The following is a 27338-nucleotide window of genomic DNA, read 5'->3' as shown; positions in this document are numbered from 1 at the left end:
TGCAGGAATATTTCCAGGCACTCTACACCAACCTGGCTCACCTGGACAATAAAATCTGTTATATCAGGCTGCTGCTTGTGGACTACAGCTGAGCCTTCAACAGAATCATTCCATGCTGGCTCACGGCTAAGCTCCTGAACTTGGGGTCAGCTCTTCACCATGTACTGTAACTGGATTCTGGACTTTCTCACCGGCAGACTCCCAACAAGTGTGCTTTGGTGGGAAGAACTCTTCCTCCATCATCACCAACACGGGCAACCCCGCAGGGCAGTGTGCTGAGCCCCCTGCTCTACTCCATCTTCACCCACGACTGCATAACCAAGTTTCGCTCCAACTCCATCTTGAAGCTGCTGACGACACCACCGTCATTGGTCTGATCTGCAACGATGATGAGGAGGTCAGAGATCCTGAAGGATGCTGTCGAGATAACAACCTCACCGTCAACGTTAGCAAAACCAAGTAGCTGATCCTGGACTTTGACAAGCAGGTGACTCTCCAAAGTCCTAGCTACATCGCAGAGGATGGTGTGGAGCAGATCAACAGGGTCAAGTTCCTCGGGCACACAGCTTCCAAGACATCGTCTTCACACACTGTCTGACATGACACTAACATTTCCTCACACTGCCACTATTACCTCATGCTGTACCGTTGCTGTGTCTGTCTATGTTGTTTCCATTACTTTAATTTTATTTATATTGTTTTATCACTGGTGCTCTCTGTTTATACTGTTGACGTTAGGGCTGCCACTACCGACTATTGTTTTTTTTTGTTTTTTGTTTTTTTTCTCTCATCAGCAGCGAGTTACAGCAGCTCTGTCCTGTTTATTGTTTTGTTTGGCGTGTTTTAATGTTTATTTTTTTGCTTTTTGTTTTTCTCTCATTTTTTTAAAACCTTCATGGGGTGAGGGACCACGTGACGCTCAGTGGTGCATGGCGGCGTTTTAGTCTCGCTCCCCAAGTCCTACCGCCGGTTTCCCGTTTTTTTGAATGTCTATCAGGCACTTTTATTTTGGTTTACTTTGCTGAACTCATCCGCATAACTTTACTGCTATTATGGATCACTCTGGGCGCAGAACACCTCCTCAATCTTCGACCGCAAGTCCGGCGAAGAAAGCACAAAACCATGTGCGGGCGTGTTGCGTCAGCGCTGGCAACATGGCGGGCAGTGCTGACGCGCTGAGTTCGGATGTTTGCAGGTTAAAAGAGTTTGTTAAGGAGCAGATCGAGTCTCTCCATACAAACCTGCCGTCCTCCTTCCAGAGGAATTTTACAGATCTGAGGGCTGATGTCGGCGATCTGAAGGTGGAGCAGCAAAAGCTCAGTAAATCTTTTGAGTTGTTTCAAGGCCAAGTCCAGTTTATAGCTGCTGATGGCTAACTTAGTTATGGCTACCTGGAACGTGAGGACGCTTTCGACCCCTCAGAAGCGCTCTAGTGTCACAGACATTTTGTTTAGAAATAGGGTGGACATTGCTTTTTTGCAAGAGACACATTTGGAGTCTAAGGACTCCAAATGACTCCTAAGTTCCGCGTCTTCCCGCCAGAGTGGCGTCATATACTCATCCGCCGTTCGTTTAAAGTTAAGATCCTGGGCAGTGGGGGTGATGATGGTGGCAGGTATTGTTATGTGTTGTTTGAGCTGGCTGGGAGAAAACTGGCCTGCTTTTCACTTTACACACCTACGCCTTTTAGTAACTCATTCTTCCAAACTATAACGAGTAAAATTCTGTCCTTTTCCAACCACGAATTGCTAATCGGTATGGATGCTAATGCTTTTCTTGACCCTGTTTTAGATAAATCACCTCCTCTGGTTGGCCGGCGTGCTCCACCATCATCTCGTGCCTTGTCTAATCTCGTAGCTGATCTTAATTTACTGGACTCATTTCGCCTTCTTAACCCCTCTGCTAAGGATTTCTCTTTATTTTCCTTCCGCCACAACACACTGTCTAGAATTGATTACCTTTTTATATCTAAATCTTTAGCATCTTTCTGTCTCGACTCATCTATGGCATCTTCCTCACTATCTGACCATAGGCACGTTCAGCTCAGATTTTACCTGCCATCTCTAATATCGAAGGCTCCTCGCTGGCGGTTTAACCTTTCCCTTTTGCAGAACACTGCATTTGTACAGCGGTTGGCGGCGAACCTAGAAGAGTTTATATCATGGAATGAAGAGTCTGTGCAGGACCCTGGCTATGTCTGGATGGCTATAAAAGGTTTCATTCGGGATTTCACTATTTCTTTTACTTCTCACCTTGCGCGTACGACACGCCGGAGAATTACTGATTTGGAGGCACATTTGAATAGTTTGGAGTCCATGCGTTCTCAGCATTTGGACCAAGCGCATGAGGCTCGTATCGCCAGGGTGCGGGCCGAACGCAATGGTTTACTTTTGCGTAAGGCTGAATTTCTTGTACATCGCACTAGGACACGGTATTACGCTAGTGGAGCTAAGCCTGGTAAGTTGTTGGCGCTTAGGCTCCGCCAGTGTGACACTTTTCAAGTGTAAAATTCAAGGATGGAGCTGTAACCACCAACCCTTCTGAAATTAATGACCGTTTTCTTGATTTCTATAAGGATCTCTACTTATCCGACAGCCCTCCATCTCAGACAGCCCTGGACTCGCCTTTTTCCCTGGCTTCTCTCCCTATACTTGCTCAGCAGGATGCCTTACTACTGGAAGCCCCCATTACATTTTGTGAGCTCACTGAGGCCCTTAAGTCATTTTCTAAGAATAAAGCTCCTGGGATGGATGGTATTCAAGCTGAGGTGCTGCTCACCTTCTGGGCACAGTTAGCCTCCCCTCTGTTTCGTATGCTGTCCTCCGCCATACGCTCCTCTCAGCTCCACCCCGCTTTAAATTCTGTGATAATCTCTTTGCTTTTAAAACAGGGCAAAGACTCTGCTGATTGTTCCAGCTACCGTCCCCTATCTTTAATGAACTCTGATGTTAAGCTATTGGCTAAGGTGTTGGCTCGCCGCCTTCAGTTAATGATAGCTAAGATTGTACATCCCGATCAGACTGGTTTTATTTCAGCTCGCTACGCAGCCGACAATATGCGTCGTCTTCTGCATATTGTTAAAAATGATTATTCTTCCTCTCCTCCCACTGCTCTTTTCTCATTGGATGCCGAGAAGGCCTTTGACAGGCTTAATTGGAGTTTCCTCTGGGAAATTTTTTTTTTGCCCCGCTTAAATTTCTTAAGTGCTATGCTTCCTTTGCCGCCCCCTTCCCACTTTTTGAAAGATGTCCGGTCGACAGTAACGTCCTTTCTCTGGAATGCCCGCAAGCCTCGCATAAGGTACTCCTTTCTTACTCTTTCTAGAGATGATGGGGGTCTCGCTCTACCGGAATATGAATGGTACCACTGGTCCTTTGTTCTCCGTTCGGTCTGGCACTGGCTTCAGCCTCCCCCATCACCGCCTTCCTGGTTTCCAATAGAGGAGAATCTGGCGCGTCCGCATCAGCTGCAACATCTCCCTTTTCTCTCCCTGAAAGCTAAGGCAGCTAAACCTGTGCTAGGCTCAATTGTGTCTTATGCTGTGCAGATTTTCCATCGGGTCGAGAAGCGCACTGGCTCTGTCCCTGTCTGGCACTCAAATACACCAGTATTTCTTAATAGAGCGCTTAACATTGGTGGTCAGCCCATCACAAACTCCCGGTGGATCTCGTCCGGAATCCGTGTTTTGGGTGATCTATTTGATGACTCTGGCCTCCTCACGTTCCAGGCTCTCAGCTCTAAATTTCCTATCCCTCCTTCTTCCTTCTTTTTCTTTCTACAACTGCGATCTGTCTTCAGAACATGTGGGATTTCCTTCTCTGCTCCTTTGCCTATTCACCCCTTTTGCAAATTTGTGGCTTCCCTGTCCAAATCTAATAGACCAGTCTCCACGCTGGACATGTTTTTGCGTAATGCTGGTCAGGTTATTCCACCTGTTGCCCGTAAATGGGGTGATATCTCTTCTCCTTCTCCATTGTGCTGGCGCACCATTTTTAAAAATATTAAGCGGGCTTCTAGAAATCCCAATCACCAGCACGTTCAGTTTAGTTTTGTGCACAGGATGTACTGTACTCCACGATTGCGCTTCGCTATGGCTCTCGATCCTGATACCCTTTGTAAATTGTGCCCACTTAGAGCCCTTGGTATGTTCTGGGAATGTCCACCTGTGGCTGCTCTTTGGTATGCGGTCTCCTCCTTTCTTTCTGATCTGCTGGATGTGACTGTCCCTTGTTCTCCTCAATCTCTGTTACTCTTAGAGTTCTCTCTCCTTTCTTTTTCCCCTTCTCAGCAACAGACGATTTCTTGATCCTCTGTCGCTGCAAAGCTTCTGTTGGTCTCAAGGTGGAAAGACCCGAGTCGTTGCACTTTCATAGTCTGGAGGGCTTCCCTTTACAATCTGATCATGTTGGAGCTGTCTGCTGCTTGAATAAATGGTGCCTCAGACGTTACCATCAACAATTGGGAGCGTAATGCTTCACTTGTACTACAGTACATTGAGGAGAGCACATCACCTATTGTGTCTGGTTAATTTCTTATGTTCTTATGTTCTGGTACGGTTATGTAGATATGCTATATGGCAATATATTTGGTGTGTGTGTTGTGTATCTATGTGGATGTCTGGGGGTGTGCATGCATTTGCATTTATAGGTGTATGTGTTTTATTTATTATTGCTGTATGTATATTACTGTATATGTATATAGATGTATATTCTTTTGTTTCCTTTAATGTCTTGCTCCGGTGGGGGGGGTTTGGTTCTGGTGTTTTTTTTGTTTTGTATGTTGAACAGTTTTTGATGTGTCACTTTTTTGTGCATTGTAGTAAAACCCAATAAAAAATTGGTTGCAAAAAAACAACCAGAATGATCATTTAATAAAAACAAAACCAAGGTTGTGCAACGAGGGGTACGACTTTCATCACGTTTGCACTTCTCTACATCATTTTTGGCCAATTTTTTGAGTCTTAATGGCGGTGTCATCTGAGAACTTCTTTTTATAAAATGCGTATTATGTTTAAAAAAATTCCAGCTTTACGGTTTCAGGACAGAACAGCCACTCTGTTATGATGAACATTACGGTATTTTGAGTGTTATTAGTTGTGGCGCCCCTTACTGTACACTGACTACGCCACCCCTTGCGATTCACTACCTACTGAGTGTGCCAGAGCAAGGGAACAATGCTCTAATAAGAAGTACAGATGCAGGTTTTACAGAAATATAAAAGTACAACCTTTAACAAATATTCTTGATTGGTCACCAATTAAATAGGTCACTACCTTGATGTTGGGGAAGGGACAGTAAACAGACAAAAAGGGGAAGATGAAAAAAGAAAACAAATCACCAAGACATTGGGACAGAGGCCTATTGAACCAAGGGCGGGTAGACACACTGGTGGGAAGCTAGGGTTTCTATACCACACGTGACTGTGCAAACCCACTTATCCTAATATACACTTCAATCCAATACCCTGCAACCCTCACAGTACTCAGGTACCTTAAGTGACCATTGAAAGTCTTGCAGTTCAGGACTCGGTAGGACCACAGCAGGGGCTGACCCTGACACACACTGAATAAAGCAACACTTAACTCCCAATTGGGTAGTATACAAAACAGTTTAAAACAGCCGGGGCAAACAAAAGAGCTTCACACTATGTGGAACTGCAAGACTTTCAATGGTTAACACAAAAAAAGGCTAGGGAACCCAGCTTTCCAGTGTAATCTCCCTCAAACACATTAGGCAACCCTGTGCAAGCAGCACCCAGGTTGATTAAGGATAAAGGAGGGGGCTAAGGGACTAGACAATAAGAATGATAAAAAGAAAAAAATACAAATAAAAAAATAAACCCACTCTAGCCTGTGGTGTACAGAGCAATTACACTTAAGCTACAGTGCACAGGCTAGAGGAAAACAAAATGCACAACAAAGAAACAGAAGAAAAAAAATAAATACATAAAGCTATGAGCAGCACCACATTCACACAGTACAGAGAACAGCAGCTAGCCATGCAACATAGCCATATGGACCTATAAATCAGACACACAATTAAGTGCTTGTGTTCAGTTAAATGATGACTCATCCATTAAGAACCACTAGCTAAATGGCTAGGGAACAGCTAGCGAATGCTAATGTTTTAAAATACTAGAGTTTGACAGAAACTTACCAGCAACAACAAACATGTATACATTAGCTAAGTGAATGCTAATTATCAGAGAGCATATACTGTAAACTAGCACACTGTCATGGATCCGGGCGGCTCGGGCACGGGAGCGAGGCATAGTGCAGGCACAGAAAAAGGGTGGACGACCCACTTGCGGCTCAAGGAACAGAAAAGGGGTTTATTAAATAAAACAGAAAACACAACAAAACCAAAAGGACCACGAGGGATCAAAACTAAAAAGGGATTAACAAAAACTAAATAACAAAACCAAAATACACGTTGAACACTGAAAATATCTAAACCATCTAACATCCATGAAACATCACACACAGAACACAATGAACCACTAGGGAACTGAACAGAAGCAGGAACTAAAATACTAAGGGTTAACGAGACTAACACAGGACAGGTGAGGCTAATTAAGAAAGACCAGGGAAACGGGGTACAGGTGAAACTAATACTCAAAAGGAACTAAACAGGGAAACTAAGAACTAACCAAGTAATCAGAACACTGGGGAATTACAGACAGGTAATTAAGACAAGCAGGGGCACAAGGAACAAAACCAAAAACCAAAAATCACCAAATACAATAACTAGACAAACTAGGGAGCAAAATACAAAAACAGGAGGTGGGATTCAAACACAGGACAGAAGGTACAAAGACAACCAGACGCTCAAGGTGTTGAACCATGAGGCCAACAGAACAGGGGAAACTCCAAGACAAACATGAAGGACGGGATGACCAGCAATGCCTGCTGGTCAAACGGGGAAGGGACTCGGTAGGACCACAGCAGGGGCTGACCCTGACACACACTGAATAAAGCAACACTTAACTCCCAATTGGGTAGTATACAAAACAGTTTAAAACAGCCTGGGCAAACAATACATGCAACAGGTTACCCCAGACTGCAGTGTAATGTTCTGAAACAAACAATACAACATGGACACGGTAAAAATGCAAACAGGCCAATCATAATATCCTGACATGACAAAGACATGTACAGGATTAACAACACATACCTGTCCCAGTATTAGCAGGATACGCCAGAAGTTAAGCTTGGAGATACATCAGTCCCAGCATGGTCATAGCTACCAGCGTCCACGCTGATTACACGCCAACTCGGAAGTCTTAAGTAGTTCTAACAGCGCCTGCTGTTCTTCGAAAGGAAGATCGCATTGGAGGCTAAGGATGACGTTAAAAGTTTCTTCCAGTATTTTAACTCTAAAAGAGCTCTAAAAGCTGAAATTACTAATCTGCAGGATAGTAAGGGTCTTATAATTGAAAACGACATTGACATAGTAAATGAGTTCAATGATAGTTTTGCACGGGTATTCACTGTCGAGGACACTAGTAACTTACCAGTTCTTATTACTAATTCAACATCGTCTATAACTAATATATATATAACTGAAGCTGATGTTTTGCAAAGCCTAGCTAAGCTCAAAATAAATAAATCACAGGGCCCTGATGGCATCTTACCTATAGTGTTAAAAGAGATGAGGGATATTATTTGCCGACCCTTAACATTACTGTTTCAAAAATCCTTATCTGAAGGTGTGGTACCTTCTGATTGGAAGCATGCCAACATAACGCCCATTTTCAAAAAAGGGGATAGAAGTAATTTGTCAAACTATAGGCCAATCAGTCTAACTTGTATAACTGGTAAAGTTATGGAGGCTATAATCAAAGAGAAAATGGTAGATTACCTGGACTCAAATAACATTTTGAGGGATAGCCAGCATGGATTTAGGAGAGGTAGATCCTGTTTAACAAATCTGTTGGAGTTTTTTGAGGAAGCTACTCAGGAAGTTGATGATAAGAAGGCCTATGATGTCATCTATTTAGATTTCCAAAAGGCTTTTGATGTTGTTCCCCACAAGAGGCTCTCACTTAAACTCAAAGCGACAGGTATTTTAGGAACTGTAGCGACTTGGATTGATAACTGGTTAACGGATAGGAAGCAGCGAGTAGTTATAAGAGGCTCGATGTCACAGTGGGCCTGCGTTCATAGTGGGGTACCGCAGGGTTCAATTTTAGGACCACTTTTGTTCCTAATTTACATAAATGATATAGACACCAATATATACAGTAAACTGGTGAAATTTGCAGATGACACCAAGGTGGGTGGTGTAGCAGATACTGAACTAGCGGCTCAGCAGCTACAGCGGGATCTTAATTTAATTAGTGACTGGGCTGACACCTGGCAGATGAAATTTAACATAGACAAATGTAAGGTACTCCATGTAGGGAGCAGAAATATAAAGTACAGGTATTTTATGGGACCTACTGAAATAAAGGTAGCTGATTATGAGAAAGACCTTGGTGTGTATGTTGATGCTTCCATGTCTCATTCTCGCCAGTGTGGGGAAGCAATAAAAAAGGCCAATAGGATGTTGGGGTACATCTCCAGGTGTGTGGAGTTTAAGTCAAGGGAGGTAATGCTAAGATTATACAATTCCTTGGTGAGACCTCACCTAGAATATTGTGTACAGGTTTGGTCACCATATCTTAAAAAGGACATAGCGGCCTTAGAAAAGGTGCAGCGTAGGGCCACAAGAATGATTCCTGGTCTTAGAGGAATGTCATACGAGGAAAGGTTATTTGAGCTAAATCTGTTCAGCCTCAAGCAAAGGAGACTGAGGGGGGACATGATCCAGGTCTATAAGATTCTAACAGGTTTGGATGCTGTTCAACCGAATAGTTACTTCAGCATTAGTTCAAATACAAGAACTCGTGGCCATAGGTGGAAATTAGCGGGAGAACATTTCAAACTGGATTTAAGGAAGCACTTCTTTACACAGCGTGTAGTCAGAGTATGGAATAGTCTTCCTGATAACGTAGTGCAAGCTGAATCCTTGGGTTCCTTTAAATCAGAGCTAGATAAGATTTTAACAACTCTGAGCTATTAGTTAAGTTCTCCCCAAGCGAGCTCGATGGGCCGAATGGCCTCCTCTCGTTTGTATAGTTCTTATGTTCTTATGTTCTTATGTTCTAAAACCGGAAACGGGTGGAGTCATATTTTCACCTTCATGACTCCCGCCGACTGTGGCAAGGAATATATACAATCACGGACTATAAGAATAAACACGCCGTTGCGTTGAGCACTGACGCTGTGTTCGCCGACGAGCTGAACGCGTTCTTCGCACGGTTTGAGATAAACAGCTCTCACCACGGAGACAACAACAGTCTGATCTCGGTGAGCGAGGACAGCAGCGCGGCTCTGGTTAGCCTGGCAGAGCGCGATGTGCGCCGGGCTCTGAAGCAGGTGAGCATCAGAAAAGCAGCGGGACCAGACGGGATTTCAGTCCTGCGATGCTGCGCTGATCAGCTGACTGGTGTTTTCACTAAGATCTTCAATGAGTCCCTAGCTCTGTCTATTGTGCCAACGTGTTTTAAACGGTCCACCACAGTTCCCGTCCCGAAGCACAACAAGCCCTCCAGCCTGAATGACTACCTGCCGGTAGCCCTAACATCTCTGGCCATGAAGGTGTTTGAAAGGCTGGTAAAGAACTTAATCTGTTCATCCATCCCAAATTCCATAGACCCATTACAGTTCGCCTACCGCCCAAACAGATCCACTGAGGCGTTACCTGCAAGATCGCTATTTTTCTTTATGCTGCAATTGTTTTCATTATTACTTTGTTTAACTTGACACATCACATCTTTAAATTCTCATCCTTGCATTAGAATATAGACCAGTTAATACTGATGGTATCTCATCCTGTGTCATATGTTTTAAAATTACTACACACTGAATATTGAACTGAAGCTTGACATAAAAAAATTAAATCGCAAATCAAATCGTAATCGCAATTTCTGTCAGAAAAATGGCGATTCGATATTTTCCCCAAATTGTGCAGCCCTAGTTGGCACCACGTCCTGGGTTATTCCCTGCTTTGTGCCCATAGCTTTCAGGATAGTCTCCAGACCCCCTGTGACCCTGCACAGGAAGTTGACCATCCCCGGCCAGCCCCCAGAGTTCTGTGGAAGTTAAAAACACTTTAGTCAAACAACAGACTAACCAAATCTCAGGCTGGAGTAAGCTTCAAAAAAGGAGCTGGTCATTACCTGAACAGAAGGGGAACATAAGAAGGAGACTAGAGCTCAGCTGACAACATATATCTCTCCCGTTCCTTGCTGATGATGGGAGGTCACTGAGACGAGGTGAGACAAGTAAATAGAAAGTCAGCTGGCTCCTGCTGACACCCAACAGTGTGACACAAAACGGGTGGCATTGCCGAAGACCTCACAGCTAAATATGGAAAGAGGAGAAATATTTTTAAAATGTAAATAAAATGTGGAGCACCTATAATAAAAGCACAGCTATTAGGTGCTAATGATCCAGTTCGCACCCAAGATGCCTAAGTTTGATCAGGTCAATCCTGCGATGTAACATGGACAGGCAGGCGTAATGTACTCACTGTCTGCAGTATGAACAACATGGTCCCACACAGACAGGTGACCCCATAGAAGCGCCTCTCCAGGTTAACAAATACCTTCACTCAGATACTTATGCTCAAATGCTGTTCGCTGTCAGACTCTGCAACAAAGTCCTTGCAGCTGACCCCACACACATAGACTAACAAACACACACATCCAATACACCATGGTAGTTTCTATGTGCAATATTAGTTCTTGTCAATCCCTGTCACTCCATTGCGTGCCTGTCCATATAGATATATCCAGTGTTGTACATATATTTATATATCCACTCTGTACATATATTTATATATCCACTCTGTACATAATATACATACACTCTATTTATACATACATATATTTATCTGTTTACATATACACACATATATATATAAATATTTTTCAATATACTCATCCAAATTTATGTTTCCAGATTGTTTGTATAGTGCACTTTTTATACTGTACTGTTGGTACAGTTTTTATTCTATTATTTTTAATTTTGCTACTCTTGTCTTGCACTGTCCACTTTTCTGCCGTGACGATGCAATTTTCCACTTGTGGGACTAATAAAGACAAATTTGCTGCGATCTCTGACATTTGGACATGCTTCACTAAGAACTGTGCTGAGAGTTTCACTCCAGGAGAACACATGACCATAGATGAACGGCTGTTCCCTACCAAGGTTCCTTGTCCATTCAAGCAGTATATCGTATCCAAGCCGGACAAATTTGGGATCAAGTTCTGGATGGCCGCAGATTTGGAGACCGAATATGTCTGCAATGCATCCCCTTACTTCGGAAAGGACCCCAGTCGTCAGAAGTGGGAGAGGCTGGCAGAGAACGTGGTCATGAATCTGATGGAGCCATTTTTGGATGATGAGAGAAATGTCACAACGGACAATTTCTTCACCTCACTGGCACTGTCACACAGACTGCTTCAGCGCAAAACAACGCTACTGGGCACGGTGAATAAAGTTCGGCATGAACTTCCTCCACTTGCAAAGGACACTGCACAGCGGGAGGAATTCTCCACGTCAGTGCTTTGCAAAGCCTAGCTAAGCTCAAAATAAATAAATCACAGGGCCCTGATGGCATCTTACCTATAGTAAGATACCCAGAACCAGAGCTACTGGCACAAAGAAGGATTGCTGGGATTGCTGCGAGGATTGCTGGGATTGCTGCGAGAGAGTGGTGTTGAGCTGCAGCGATTGTTTGGGATTGTTTTTTGGAGTGTTTTGAGTGTTTGTGTGCTTTACCTGTTTACGTGGGTGGCTGTTTATTTCTATTTATTGTTCTTATTTCGGTCGGCGTGAGTGCTTGTCTGTCCTGTCTGTTAATTAACAGCGCGATTATTACCGACAGAGAGCTGCGGGTGTCGCGTGAGCGGCGTTTTTCTGTCCGCGTTTAAACTCCGTAACAAACACCCGCAGGGCGATTATAACTAATAGTATCTAACGTCGGTATCACTACCCGGCGCCGGAAAAGGACAGTTGCTCCTGAGCTTTGCTCGGTCGCCAGTCGGGGCCGGGGAGGACATTTTCCACTTTTTTCCCGCTCCGGCAGTAGCCTGCTGTGAGGGGGTTTTTGTGGTTTTTCGACCTCCCAAGAGCAACTTCGATTTCGCCTTGTTTTTAGTTCATACTTGGTTCAGGCAGAGGTTCTTCTGGTAAGTAGTAGTAAATTTATCAGGTTTAAAATTTTAAATAAAATAATAATTAAGTTCCATTTTAACACAAGTAATAACTTATTTTAGTGTACTCCGCACGTTACTGCATTTATTGTTACGCAAATTAATCTTTATAGTTAAATACACTATATAAATTTACTGGGCTGGGAGTACGGGGCCATAGTGAGTTAGTTAATTATGGGGCCGGCTCAGTGTTGCGTTTGCAAGATGTTTGCCCTTCTGGACGTTAGTGTCCAGTCGGACTTCATCTGCGAGCGATGTAAGCTAGTGGACTCACTCATGGTCAAGGTTTGCGACCAGCTGGGGTGGATCCAGTTGTCGTGGTGCATGTTGGCACCAACGACATAGGCAAGGGTAGAAGGGCTGTTCTGCAGGATAAATTTATAGAAGTCGCCAATAAGCTTAGAAGCAGAACGTCCATGGTGGTATTTTCTGAAATACTCCCCGTGCCACGCGCAAGTCAGGCTAAGTTAGCTGAGATAAGGAGATTAAATGCGTGGCTAAAAGGATGGTGTAGGAAAGAGGGGTTTAGGTTTATGGGGCACTGGAGGACCTTCTGGAACAGGTGGGACCTGTTCAAGCCGGATGGGTTGCATCTGAACCGGAGGGGAACCAGTGTACTGGGAAGGCGTATTTGTAGAGTAGTTGAGGAATGTTTAAACTAGGGACTGGGGGGGCAGGGAGGTTAGTTAAGTATGTAACTGGGGGGAAATGGAAAGCCCCAAAAAATTATATTATAAGTAGGCACTGTAATAGTCCTACCCTTTGTTGTCTGTATTTAAACGCCAGGAGTATTAGGAATAAAATTCATGATTTAGAGGCTCTTATCTCATCAGACTCTTATGATATTATAGCAATAACTGAAACGTGGTTGAGTGATAAGGATGGACAAGAATATAATATGGATGGTTACACATTGTTCCGTAAAGACCGTATAGGTAAGAAGGGAGGTGGTGTTGCAGTATATGTAAAGGAAAACTTGCAGGCAAGGGAGCTTACTGATATAAGTAAAAGTACGGAAGCTATATGGGTAAAATTAGATGCTACAAACTCAAATAGCCTAATTGTCGGTGTTTGTTACAGAGCACCCAATGTAGCTGCTGAGGAAAGCAGATTGTTATACAGTGATATTAGGATTATGAGCAATAAAAATGATGTGGTAGTTATGGGTGATTTTAATCTACCGGGGATGCAGTGGGACATTGTTGCTGGCTCTTCTGAAAATGAACTTGAGATGGTGGAATTAGTACAGGATTGTTTTTTTACTCAGTTTGTTAACACCCCTACCAGGGGAGATGCCATTCTTGATCTTGTTTTGTCTAATAACCAGGACAGGATTGGTAAATTAGACGTTTTAGAACCACTTGACAGTAGCGATCATAACATGGTTAAATTTGAGGTTAAGTTTAGTGCCCGAAGAGCAAAGTCCAAATCAAAAATATATAATGTTAGGAAGGCTAACTTCAATTGTATGAGATTAAAACTAGAAACTGTGAACTGGATGGAGTTAAATAACAAAACTGTTGAAGAGGCATGGGAATTTTTTAAAAGCACATTATTGCAAGTGCAAGAGGACTTCATACCTGTTTCCAGCAAGAATAAATCTAGGAAATTGCAACCTAGGTGGTTTAATAGGGAAATAAAGTATAAAGTAAGGAGGAAAAGGGCTTTGTTCCAGAGATGGAAAATAACTGATGATGACATAATAAAGCAAGAGTATCTAAATCTACAGGCTGAATTAAAAAATGACATTAGATGAGCTAAAAGGAATGTCGAAAGGAAGATCGCATTGGAGGCTAAGGATGACGTTAAAAGTTTCTTCCAGTATTTTAATTCTAAAAGAGCTCTAAAAGCTGGAATTACTAATCTGCAGGATAGTAAGGGTCTTATAATTGAAAACGACATTGACATAGTAAATGAGTTCAATGATAGTTTTGCACGGGTATTCACTGTTGAGGACACTAGTAACTTACCAGTTCTTATTACTAATCCAACATCGTCTATAACTAATATATATATAATTGAAGCTGATGTTTTGCAAAGCCTAGCTAAGCTCAAAATAAATAAATCACAGGGCCCTGATGGCATCTTACCTATAGTGTTAAAAGAGATGAGGGATATTATTTGCCGACCCTTAACATTACTGTTTCAAAAATCCTTATCTGAAGGTGTGGTACCTTCTGATTGGAAGCATGCCAACATAACGCCCATTTTCAAAAAAGGGGATAGAAGTAATTTGTTAAACTATAGGCCAATCAGTCTAACTTGTATAACTGGTAAAATTATGGAGGCTATAATCAAAGAGAAAATGGTAGATTACCTGGACTCAAATAACATTTTGAGGGATAGCCAGCATGGATTTAGGAGAGGTAGATCCTGTTTAACAAATCTGTTGGAGTTTTTTGAGGAAGCTACTCAGGAAGTTGATCATAAGAAGGCCTATGATGTCATCTACTTAGATTTCCAAAAGGCTTTTGATGTTGTCCCCCACAAGAGGCTCTTATTTAAACTCAAAGCAACAGGTATTTTAGGAACTGTAGCGACCTGGATTGATAACTGGTTAACGGATAAGAACATAAGAACATAAGAAATTTACAAACGAGAGGAGGCCATTCGGCCCATCAAGCTCGTTTGGGGAGAACTTAACTAATAGCTCAGAGTTGTTAAAATCTTATCTAGCTCTGATTTAAAGGAACCCAGGGTTTTAGCTTCCACTACACTAGCAGGAAGACTATTCCATACTCTAACTACACGCTGTGTATAGAAGTGCTTCCTCAAATTTGTTTTAAAATGTTCTCCCGCTAATTTCCACTTATGGCCACGAGTTCTAGTATTTAGACTAATATTGAAATAGTCATTTGGCTGAACAGCATCCAGACCCGTTAGAATCTTATAGACCTGAATCATATCCCCCCTTAGTCTCCTTTGCTCAAGGCTAAACAGATTCAGTTCCGCTAACCTCTCCTCATAAGACATTCCTCTAAGACCAGGAATCATTCTCGTAGCTCTTCGTTGCACCTTTTCCAAGGCAGCAATGTCCTTCTTGAGGTATGGTGACCAAACCTGCACACAGTATTCTAGGTGGGGTCTTACCAAGGAATTATATAAGTGTAACATCACCTCCCTTGACTTAAACTCCACACACCTAGAGATATAACCCAACATTCTGTTCGCCTTTTTTATTGCTTCCCCACACTGGCGAGAGTGGGACATGGAAGCATCAACATACTGTACATACCGAGATCGTTCTCGTAATCAGCTACCTTTATTTCAGTGGAACCCATAAAATATCTGTACTTTATATTTCTGCTCCCTGCATGGATTACCTTGCATTTATCTGTGTTAAATTTCATCTGCCATGTATCAGCCCATTCGCTAATTAAATCCAGATCCCGTTGAAGCCTCTCTGCTGCTAGATCAGTATCTGCTACCCCGCCCACCTTGGTGTCGTCTGCAAATTTAACCAGATAGGAAGCAGCGAGTAGTTATAAGAGGCTCAATGTCACAGTGGGCCTGCGTTCATAGTGGGGTACTGCAGGGTTCAATTTTAGGACCACTTTTGTTCCTAATTTACATAAATGACATAGACACCAATATATACAGTAAACTGGTGAAATTTGCAGATGACACCAAGGTGGGTGGTGTAGCAGATACTGAACTAGCGGCTCAGCAGCTACAGCGGGATCTTAATTTAATTAGTGACTGGGCTGACACCTGGCAGATGAAATTTAACATAGACAAATGTAAGGTACTCCATGTAGGGAGCAGAAATATAAAGTACGGGTATTTTATGGGACCTACTGAAATAAAGGTAGCTGATTATGAGAAAGACCTTGGTGTGTATGTTGATGCTTCCATGTCTCATTCTCGCCAGTGCGGGGAAGCAATAAAAAAGGCCAATAGGATGTTGGGGTATATCTCCAGGTGTGTGGAGTTTAAGTCAAGGGAGGTAATGCTAAGATTATACAATTCCTTGGTGAGACCTCACCTAGAATATTGTGTACAGGTTTGGTCACCATATCTTAAAAAGGACATAGCGGCCTTAGAAAAGGTGCAGCGTAGGGCCAAAAGAATGATTCCTGGTCTTAGAGGAATGTCATACGAGGAAAGGTTATTTGAGCTAAATCTGTTCAGCCTCAAGCAAAGGAAACTGAGGGGGGACATGATCCAGGTCTATAAGATTCTAACAGGTTTGGATGCTGTTCAACCGAATAGTTACTTCAGCATTAGTTCAAATACAAGAACTCGTGGCCATAGGTGGAAATTAGCGGGAGAACATTTCAAACTGGATTTAAGGAAGCACTTCTTTACACAGCGTGTAGTCAGAGTATGGAATAGTCTTCCTGATAACGTAGTGCAAGCTGAATCCTTGGGTTCCTTTAAATCAGAGCTAGATAAGATTTTAACAACTCTGACCTATTAGTTAAGTTCTCCCCAAGCGAGCTCGATGGGCCGAATGGCCTCCTCTTGTTTGTATAGTTCTTATGTTCTTATAGTTTTAAAAGAGATGAGGGATATTATTTGCCGACCTTTAACTTTAATATTCCAGAAATCATTATCTGCGGGTGCGGTACCTTCTGATTGGAAGCATGCCAACATAACGCCCATTTTCAAAAAAGGGGATAGAAGTAATTTGTCAAACTATAGGCCAATCAGTCTAACTTGTATAACTGGTAAAGTTATGGAGGCTATAATCAAAGAGAAAATGGTAGATTACCTGGACTCAAATAACATTTTGAGGGATAGCCAGCATGGATTTAGGAGAGGTAGATCCTGTTTAACAAATCTGTTGGAGTTTTTTGAGGAAGCTACTCAGGAAGTTGATGATAAGAAGGCCTATGATGTCATCTACTTAGATTTCCAAAAGGCTTTTGATGTTGTCCCCCACAAGAGGCTCTTATTTAAACTCAAAGCAACAGGTATTTTAGGAACTGTAGCGACCTGGATTGATAACTGGTTAACGGATAAGAACATAAGAACATAAGAAATTTACAAACGAGAGGAGGCCATTCGGCCCATCAAGCTCGTTTGGGGAGAACTTAACTAATAACTCAGAGTTGTTAAAATCTTATCTAGCTCTGATTTAAAGGAACCCAGGGTTTTAGCTTCCACTACACTATCAGGAAGACTATTCCATACTCTAACTACACGCTGTGTAAAGAAGTGCTTCCTCAAATTTGTTTTAAAATGTTCTCCCGCTAATTTCCATTTATGGAATTAATGGAATCCATTTAAAATTGAACCCTGCAGTACCCCACTATGAACGCAGGCCCACTGTGACATTGAGCCTCTTATAACTACTCGCTGCTTCCTATCTGGTTAAATTTGCAGACGACACCAAGGTGGGCGGGGTAGCAGATACTGATCTAGCAGCAGAGAGGCTTCAACGGGATCTGGATTTAATTAGCGAATGGGCTGATACATGGCAGATGAAATTTAACACAGATAAATGCAAGGTAATCCATGCAGGGAGCAGAAATATAAAGTACAGATATTTTATGGGTTCCACTGAAATAAAGGTAGCTGATTACGAGAAAGATCTCGGTATGTATGTTGATGCTTCCATGTCCCACTCTCGCCAGTGTGGGGAAGCAATAAAAAAGGCCAATAGAATGTTGGGTTATATCTCTAGGTGTGTGGAGTTTAAGTCAAGGGAGGTGATGTTACACTTATATAATTCCTTGGTAAGACCCCACCTAGAATACTGTGTGCAGGTTTGGTCACCATACCTCAAGAAGGACATTGCTGCTTTAGAAAAGGTGCAACGAAGAGCTACGAGAATGATTCCTGGTCTTAGAGGAATGTCTTATGAGGAGAGGTTAGCGGAACTGAATCTGTTTAGCCTTGAGCAAAGGAGACTAAGGGGGGATATGATTCAGGTCTATAAGATTCTAACGGGTCTGGATGCTGTTCAGCCAAATTACTATTTCAATATTAGTCTAAATACCAGAACTCGTGGCCATAAGTGGAAATTAGCGGGAGAACATTTTAAAACAAATTTGAGGAAGCACTTCTTTACACAGCGTGTAGTTAGAGTATGGAATAGTCTTCCTGCTAGTGTAGTGGAAGCTACAGTAAAACCATGGGTTCCTTTAAATCAGAGCTAGATAAGATTTTAACAACTCTGAGCTATTAGTTAAGTTCTCCCCAAATGAGCTTGATGGGCCGAATGGCCTCCTCTCGTTTGTAAATTTCTTATGTTCATATGTGGGCAGTGTGGTGGCACAGCGGTTTCTGCTGCCGCCTCACAGTGAGAAGGTCCTGGGTTTGATCCCCGGGTTGAATGCCCGTTGAGGCTTTCTTTGTGGATCTTGCATGCTCTCCCCGTGTTCGTGTGGGTTAGGGCTAGTTAAGTCTTTGTTCCAAAAGGTCCAGTTGAATTCTGTACATTTTTTGGAAGCTGTGCAGTTGTTACCTAAGGTTATTAAGGTTATTTGTCCCAAGTTGGAGACTAATTTGCTTACTGTATTTTTTCCATTTCAATAGGTAATGTGCTGAAATAATGAAAAAGCAAAATAAACTATCTTGCCACCTGATCTTTTTGTCTTTTTATGTGGTACATATAGATAACTGGTCCTTCCAAAACCAGACAAGGCTTGTTTAGTTATAGCTTAAAAACCTTCAAATTACAGGTTAAATTAAACGTTTTACAGGATATTTAAAATTGACAGTTTTCCATTTTTTTTCACAAAAATATTTAGTGATTTAACAACTTATTTTTACAGATAATCATTCAACCTTGAAAAATGTTATTAAACTTACTTAATGTGATAGAAAACTTACAAAACCTGTTGAAGTATGGCATACATTTGTATTCCTATCAGTTAAAGTTACTGTATTTTAACAGATTTTAACCATCTTATCTGAAAATATTTTTCACCGTTAACAGGTTTTGTCTGGCAGACTTTTGACTTATTTTACAGATGTTTTTTACAGTGTGATAACACAGAGAGTTACCTAGAATAAAAGTCTGGACCTCTCAGTTTGGTGAGTAAAGAAAATCTCTTTTATTCCAGCAATTCCAACAAACGCTCCCGTCACACTCTGGCGCTCGGTACAAAGTACCCCGAGCACACAGAGCCACCAGTTGATAAAGCATAACTCCCAATTCCCTATAAGGACTTCTAAGTCCTGATTGGTCACAAAACACCAACAAATGGAGCTCAAACGTAGAGCAGTGTTCAAAACAATCTCTTCTTGCCTAAAGCCTAAGACATAACAGACCCAATATGCCTCCCCTCCCGGGCCTACCAATGTCCAATTTTTCTTCTACACTCCCCCCTTTTGAACACGCGAGATCCAGACGGTATCGCTCTCGGGATCTTTGGCACACGCAAGCCTCCCCACCACGACAAGGTGGCGACTCTCCGGAGAAGACACACACAGGCACACAGACAGGTACACCGACAGGCACGCATGCACGCACACAGGCATGCATACAGGTACATACACAGTCAGGGACGCACGCAGACACACACAGACACGCACGCAGACACACACAGACACGCACGCAGACACATACTGGCCGCACAATTGCACACAGGCAGGCACGCACACACACAGGTACGGACACACGCATGTACACAGGCACGCACACACACAGGCCCACACACAGGCACACAGACAGGGACGCACGCAAGCACACAGGCATACATACAGGCACTTACAGACGCACACACAGGCACGCATGCAGACACATACAGGCACGCACGCACAATTGCACGCAGGCAGGCACACACACACAGGCCCACGCACGCTCACAGGTACGCAGACAGGCAGGCACGCACGCAAGCACACAGGCATGCACAGTTACACTTGCACACACACGCACAGGCACGCATGCCCACAGGTACGCATACAGGCAGGCACGCACGCAGACAGGGATGCACGCACCCAAGCACACAGACATGCACAGTTACACTTGCACACACACACATACACACACACACAGGCATACATACAGGCACACACACACATGCACGAAGGCACGGAGAACACACAGGCACACACGCAGACACACACAGGTACGGACACACGCATGTACACAGGCATGCACAGAACACAGGCACGCGCACACACACAGGCCCACACACACGCACAGGCACACACGCCCACCGGCACGCATACATACAGGCACGCCACACAGGTACGCACGCAGACACACACAGGCACGCGCGCAGACACACGCACAGGCACGCGCGCAGACACACGCACGCACGCACGCACAATTGCACGCAGGCAGGCACGCACACACGCAGGCACACAGACAGGTACAGACACACGCATGTACATAGGCATGCACAGGAACACAGGCAAGCGCGCACACACAGGCCCACACACCCGCACCCAACAATAGATATGACAAGCTTCAGTGAAGGTTCCCATGTCACACACACAGGTTCAGGCTGCCTTGAATTTCATCTAGCAGTCTGAGTACACAAATGCAAATGTGCCAGGGTTCACAGGTAATTGGCATGTTTGCACAACAAAAGGAGGAGGAGAATGGGGCTGAAGGTCTGCGCAGACTTAGGAGGAGCTGTAGGGAGTTCTAGGGGATTTATGCAAATTTGCGCTGGATAGTAGTTCTAGTGCAGGGATTCATAACCCCGGTTGTAAAAGGAGCAAAAATGTGAGCTGCAGCATTTGGTGATGATCCACTTCTCTGTGCCTTCAAACTGGCTCATTTCCACCCCTTGATGGCCATATATTTGACAAGAATTATACATTAATACTTTACAACACTATAGAGAATTAAACTGTGCCTTACTGGCTCTTAAGCTCAGAATCTCTCGATTCACCTTTGGGAACAGACTGGGTCATGTGATTTGACATCTGTCACACACTGGATAACCTGTTACAGTTTTCTTCTACATATCCCATACATGGGGATGGCACAGTGGTGCAGTGGTTAGCCTCTGGGACCATCCATCCATCCATACATCCATTTTCTGAAACCGCTTCTCCTGTTCAGGGCTGCAGGGGCTCCGGAGCAGGACACAAAGCAGGAAACAACCCTGGATGGGGCGCCAACCCATCACAGAGCACACTCACCATTCACTCACACCTACAGGCAATTTGGTAACTTGAGATAGCCTCAGCATGTTTTTGGACTAGGGGCAGAAACTCAAACCCAGGTCCCAGAGATGTGAGGCGACAGTGCTAAGCACTGCAGCACCGTGCCACCCGCCTCTGGGAACATACTGAGGTTAATTGGAGTTACCAAGTTGACCATAGGTGTGAATGGTGCACACAGGTACGCATGTACACAGGCAGGCACTCATGCACACAGGCACGCACGTACGCAGGCATACAGGCATGCATGCACACAGAGACACACAGGCATCATCGGCGATCACTCGCAATCGAGTATGATGGTCCACCTGGGGGGTCCTTATTGTGGATCTTCAGATGGCTGAAGAGGCCAATTCTCGAACCACAAACCTTATCCCAACAGGTGGACGCCTGTGCGTGGCTTCTTTTAATGTGGGGAGACTGGGGCATAAACAGCCACCACACGGTCCTTGACAGAGACAAACCTATTATCAACGGCATGGACTCCAAGACAGCTGAAGGTCCATCTCTGCTGCAGCCTTCTTCCACCTTCACAGCCGTTGTTGTGATCCACCTGCATGCCTGGACACAATCCTCCGCCTGCTCCGCTGTTGAGGTCTTTCTTGAGTCGCGCTTTGTCTGGCACCTCCCCCTCAACCTTACCGCCAAGGGTGACCCTACCAGGAGCGTGGCTCCAGACGGTATCGCTCTCGGGATCTTTGGCACACGCAAGCCTCCCCACCACGACAAGGTGGCAACTCTCCGGAGAAGACACACACAGGCACACAGACAGGTACACCGACAGGCACGCATGCGCGCACACACAGGCATGCATACAGGTACATACACAGTCAGGGACGCACGCAGACACACACAGACACACACAGGCACGCACGCACAATTGCACGCAGGCAGGGACGCACACACGCAAGCACACAGGCATGCACAGTTACACTTGCACACACACACACAGGCATACATACAGGCATACACACACATGCACAAAGGCACGGACACACACACAGGCACGCACGCATACACAGGCACGCATGCAGACACATACTGGCACGCACGCAGACACACACAGGCACGCACACATACACACACAGGCACGCATGCAGACACAAACTGGCACGCATGCAGACACATACAGGCACGCACGCACGCACAATTGCACGCAGGCAGGCACGCACACACGCAGGCACACAGACAGGTACAGACACATGCATGTACATGGGCATGCACAAGAACACAGGCAAGCGCACACACACAGGCCCACAAACACGCACGCACGCCCACAGGTACGCACACAGGCAGGCACGCACGCAAGCACACAGGCATGCACAGTTACACTTGCACGCGCACACACAGGCATACATACAGGTAGGTACGCACACACACCAGCATGCAAGCACGCACACCTAAGCTAGGTATCCTTAACCCAGGACTTCCAAACATAAGCAAAACAGTTACATTACTATTAGTTAGCATTATTATTAGTAAGATTCCCTTTACATTGCATAATAGATAAGAAATAAATGGATGTAGAGAAGAAACATGTTTACAATTTAAAGTATTTTAGAGATGCTGTAAGTATGAAGGTGAATGGTTCAATGGGGCAAATTCAAATAAGAGGCTGAGAAGGATGTTCAGCTTCAGCCACCGGCTCTCGTTGTTGGCAGTGGGCTCTAATTTTGCCGGTTCTTTCCTTTCTTCTGTTTCCCATGCCCTGCTTGCAGGGGCACCTTCACCACATTGCCAATTGATGTGGACACCTTCACACTGCCTGCTTCTGGATCATTTACGTTGAGGTGTTCCACTGTTAATTTATCCACTTTAGTTTCAGCAATGTCCCAATTAACAGCATTCAGCTGGAATTCACTATCTGCAACTTCTATCTCTACATCCATAATTTCCAATTCAACTGCTGAATCAAAACCCCTCTCTGCAGTCTCCTCCAATTTCACTGCTCCAATCTGTACTTCTACTATTTCAAAATTAACATTACTTTGATCTAAATATTCAAGATCAAACTGGTAGAGGTCTACCAGTACAGCTCCTACCTTCAGCCTGTCTTGGTGGTCGTCTGCAGGCTTTTTCAACATGGGAAAGGTAAGAGAACATACAAACCAAATGAGGGAGAAGTGTGTTGACCTTCATAAGTCAGGAATTGGGTATTAAAAAATAGCTACTTGCCTTAAAATGCTCATTTCTACTGTTAGGGCAATAATAAAAAAGTGGACAACAACTGGAAGCCCCCTGGAAGAGGACCCAAGATTGTTTTTCCCCACTTACAGTGAGGAGGATTGTAAGAGAGGCAAAAAATCCCCAAGGATGACTGTTGGTGAATTACAGGATCAAGTAAAATCTTAAGGTTACCACGTCTCTAAAAAACTATCAGACGCCCCTTTTGTGCTAACAGATTATTTGGAAGGTGTGTCAGGAAAAAGCTTTTTTTTGTCCTTCACAACAGTCAGACGACACATCAGGACAACATGCATGACGCATATCGACATATTTGTGGCACAAATGGAACCCCATACTTACGCATTTAGTCTGTCAGCAATCTTTTGCCAAGCCTTTTCCCTGGCTTTATGTACAGCTACAGTGTTCCCTTTTTTAGTTATTGCATCCTTGTACTCCTCATATAACTCCAAGATTATAATGCATTGACATATACATGCAAAGTGAATACAGTATTTTTGTTAACGTTATAATGTGCTGAAATAATGAAAAAGCAAAATAAAAAGACCAGGTGGCAAGATAGTTTATGTGGTACATATAGATAACTGGTCCTTCCAAAACCAGACAAAGCTTATGTTTAGTTATAGCTTAAAAACCTTCAAATTACACATTAAATTAAATGTTTTACAGGGTATTTAATTAAAATCGACAGTTTTCCTTTCTTTTTTTTTAGCAAAAATATTTAGTGATTTAACAACTTATTTTTACACAGATAATCATTCAACCTTGAAAAATGTTATTAAACTTACTTAATGTGTTAGAAAACTTACAAAACCTGTTGAAGTATGGTATAAATTTGTATTCCTATCAGTTAAAGTTACTGTATTTTAACAGATTTTAACCATCTTTTCTGAAAATATTTTTCACCGTTAACAGGTTTTGTCTGGCACCCCTGCTGCCAGACTTTTGACTTATTTTACAGATTTTTTTACAGTGTGATAACACAGAGAGTTACCTAGAATAAAAGTCTGGACCTCTCAGTTTGGTGAGTAAAGAAAATCTCTTTTATTCCAGCAATTCCAACAAACGCTCCCGTCACACTCTGGCACTCGGTACCAAGTACCCCGAGCACACAGAGCAACCAGTTGATAAAGCATAACTCCCAATTCCCTATAAGGACTTCTAAGTCCTAATTGGTCACAAAACACCAACAAATGGAGCTCAAACGTAGAGCAGTGTTCAAAACAATCTCTTCTTGCCTAAAGCCTAAGACATAACAGACCCAATATGCCTCCCCTCCCGGGCCTACCAATGTCCAATTTTTCTTCTACACTCCACCCTTTTGAACACGTGAGATCCGCGCTGTTCACAAATAATCAGAGTCCACGATGTAGTAGTCCTCTGGACGAAAGCGCAACGGGCAGAAGCGGGCCGGTGGCGGTTGGATGGAACACGAGTCACCAGCGGTGTTGGTGTTGCTGCTGACATTGATGACGACCGGGGGCTGAGGTCTGTAGAGCCAGGCAGGAATGGGAGGATCATCCACGTATGGAAAAGAGGGAGCCTGCAGGAACATAAGAGATTTTGCCTGGGAAGACAGAACTAGCAATATGATTAGTAGCAACACTACAAGCAAAAGCAATATACTAAAAACTAATGGTTTAATCACCCCGGATAAACCAGTGAGGAGAACCAATTGTCCCAGCTGTACTCAAACAGGCCATGCTCTTCATGTATCTCAGACAGCTGTTTGTGCACTGCGTCCTCTAGATCCTGCACAGCCTGAGAGGAATCAGGGATGTACGTGCAACATTCCTTCCCCACTATAGCACAAACACCACCTTTCTCAGCTAATAGGAGATCCAATGCCTCACGGTTTTGCAGAGCTACCTGCTTCGCTGTGGATAATTCACCTTTAACGGCCTTCACAGTGTCAAGTGTCTGACTGGTCACTTTTTCAACTGCAGTCTGCAGGGCAGCCACCTCTGTCTGAAGGTCTGCTACACCAAGGGATGGAATAAACCCCAAACCATTGCTCAGTTCGACTAAGAGACCGTCTGCTCCGTGAATAAGCACGCAGTCAGCAGAGCAGCCATGACGGACAAAGAGCCGGAGCATGTTTGATTTAGGACTGCCATATCATGATTGGTGTACGGAATCCCGTAGATTCCACACAATTGTGACCCTCTCGGGGGCCAGTCTTGAAGGAACCACCAGGGTCGGACACGCGTCTGCAGTGGACCCGATGGACCCAGGCGTCGATTCCCTCCACTTTCACTGCGTGAGGGGTCACCATCAGGACCTGGTGTGGTCCCCTCCATCTCGGCGTGGTCCATCTCTTCCCTCTCAAGTCACGAACTAACACCCAGTTCCCTGGTTCGAGCGGTGTCACAGCTTGTAACGGCTTACCGTCCGCATTCCTCCAATTGGCACGAACCTGGTCCCAGGCTGCACCTATCGCTCACCGCAGACCTGTGAGATAAGTCAGAAAATCCCCATCCACGGTCTCCAGTGTAACATATCGTGAGGGAGACAAAACACGCATCGGCCTTCCTGCATCGACCCAGGGCAGGCCTGTCGTCTCTGAAATTTTGGCCAATTTCCGTTTCAGCGTTTGATTTGCCCTCTCCACCATCCCTCTAACCCGAGTTCGCCACAGCATGTTTTGGGACTGTGGGGGGAAACCCCATGATGACACGGCGAGAACATGCAAACTCCACACATGGAACCCTGGCAGAAACTCAAACCCAGGTCCCAGAGATGTGAGACGACAGTGCTAAGCACTGCAGCACCGTGCTACCCGCCTCTGGGAACATACTGAGGTTAATTGGAGTTACCAAGTTGACCATAGGTGTGAATGGTGCACACAGGTACGCACGTACACAGGCAGGCACTCATGCACACAGGCACGCACGTACGCAGGCATACAGGCATGCATGCACACAGAGACACACAGGCATCATCGCCGATCACTCGCAATCGAGTATGATGGTCCACCTGGGGGGTCCTTATTGTGGATCTTCAGATGGCTGAAGAGGCCAATTCTCGAACCACAAACCTTATCCCAACAGGTGGACGCCTGTGCGTGGCTTCTTTTAATGTGGGGAGACTGGGGCATAAACAGCCACCACACGGTCCTTGACAGAGACAAACCTATTATCAACGGCATGGACTCCAAGACAGTTGAAGGTCCATCTCTGCTGCAGCCTTCTTCCACCTTCACAGCCGTTGTTGTGATCCACCTGCATGCCTGGACACAATCCTCCGCCTGCTCCGCTGTTGAGGTCTTTCTTGGGTCGCGCTTTGTCTGGCACCTCCCCCTCAACCTTACCGCCAAGGGTGACCCTACCAGGAGCGTGGCTCCAGACGGTATCGCTCTCGGGATCTTTGGCACACGCAAGCCTCCCCTCCACGACAAGGTGGCGACTCTCCGGAGAAGACACACACAGACACACAGACAGGTACACCGACAGGCACGCATGCACGCACACAGGCATGCATACAGGCACATACACAGTCAGGGACGCACGCAGACACATACTGGCCGCACAATTGCACACAGGCAGGCACGCACACACACAGGTACGGACACACGCATGTACACAGGCACGCACACACACAGGCCCACACACACGCACAGGCACACATGCACGCAGACAGGGACGCACGCAAGCACACAGGCATGCAGAGTTACAGTTGCAACCACACACACACACAGGCACGCATGCAGACACATACAGGGACGCACAATTGCACGCAGGCAGGCACGCACACACACACAGGCCCACGCACGCTCACAGGTACGCAGACAGGCAGGCACGCACGCAAGCACACAGGCATGCACA

The 27338-nt window shown here is 44.6% G+C and overlaps 1 protein-coding gene across 1 annotated transcript in view; it reads left to right on the top strand.

Annotated features, from left to right (window-relative positions):
* Positions 1–1154: 1154 nt before the first annotated feature.
* Positions 1155–27338, top strand: part of LOC140583961 (uncharacterized) — a 524353-nt gene continuing 498169 nt past the window's right edge. The window contains exon 1 of the mRNA XM_072707883.1: positions 1155–1320. Within this exon, the coding sequence (XP_072563984.1) occupies positions 1155–1320 (166 nt within the window). The remainder of the gene's footprint in view (positions 1321–27338) is intronic.

The sequence above is a fragment of the Paramormyrops kingsleyae genome, unplaced genomic scaffold (assembly GCF_048594095.1).
Source record: "Paramormyrops kingsleyae isolate MSU_618 unplaced genomic scaffold, PKINGS_0.4 ups27, whole genome shotgun sequence".
Lineage (NCBI taxonomy): Eukaryota > Metazoa > Chordata > Actinopteri > Osteoglossiformes > Mormyridae > Paramormyrops > Paramormyrops kingsleyae.
The sequence above is the reverse complement of the archived record's forward strand: the minus strand, read 5'-3'. Positions and strand labels throughout refer to the sequence as shown.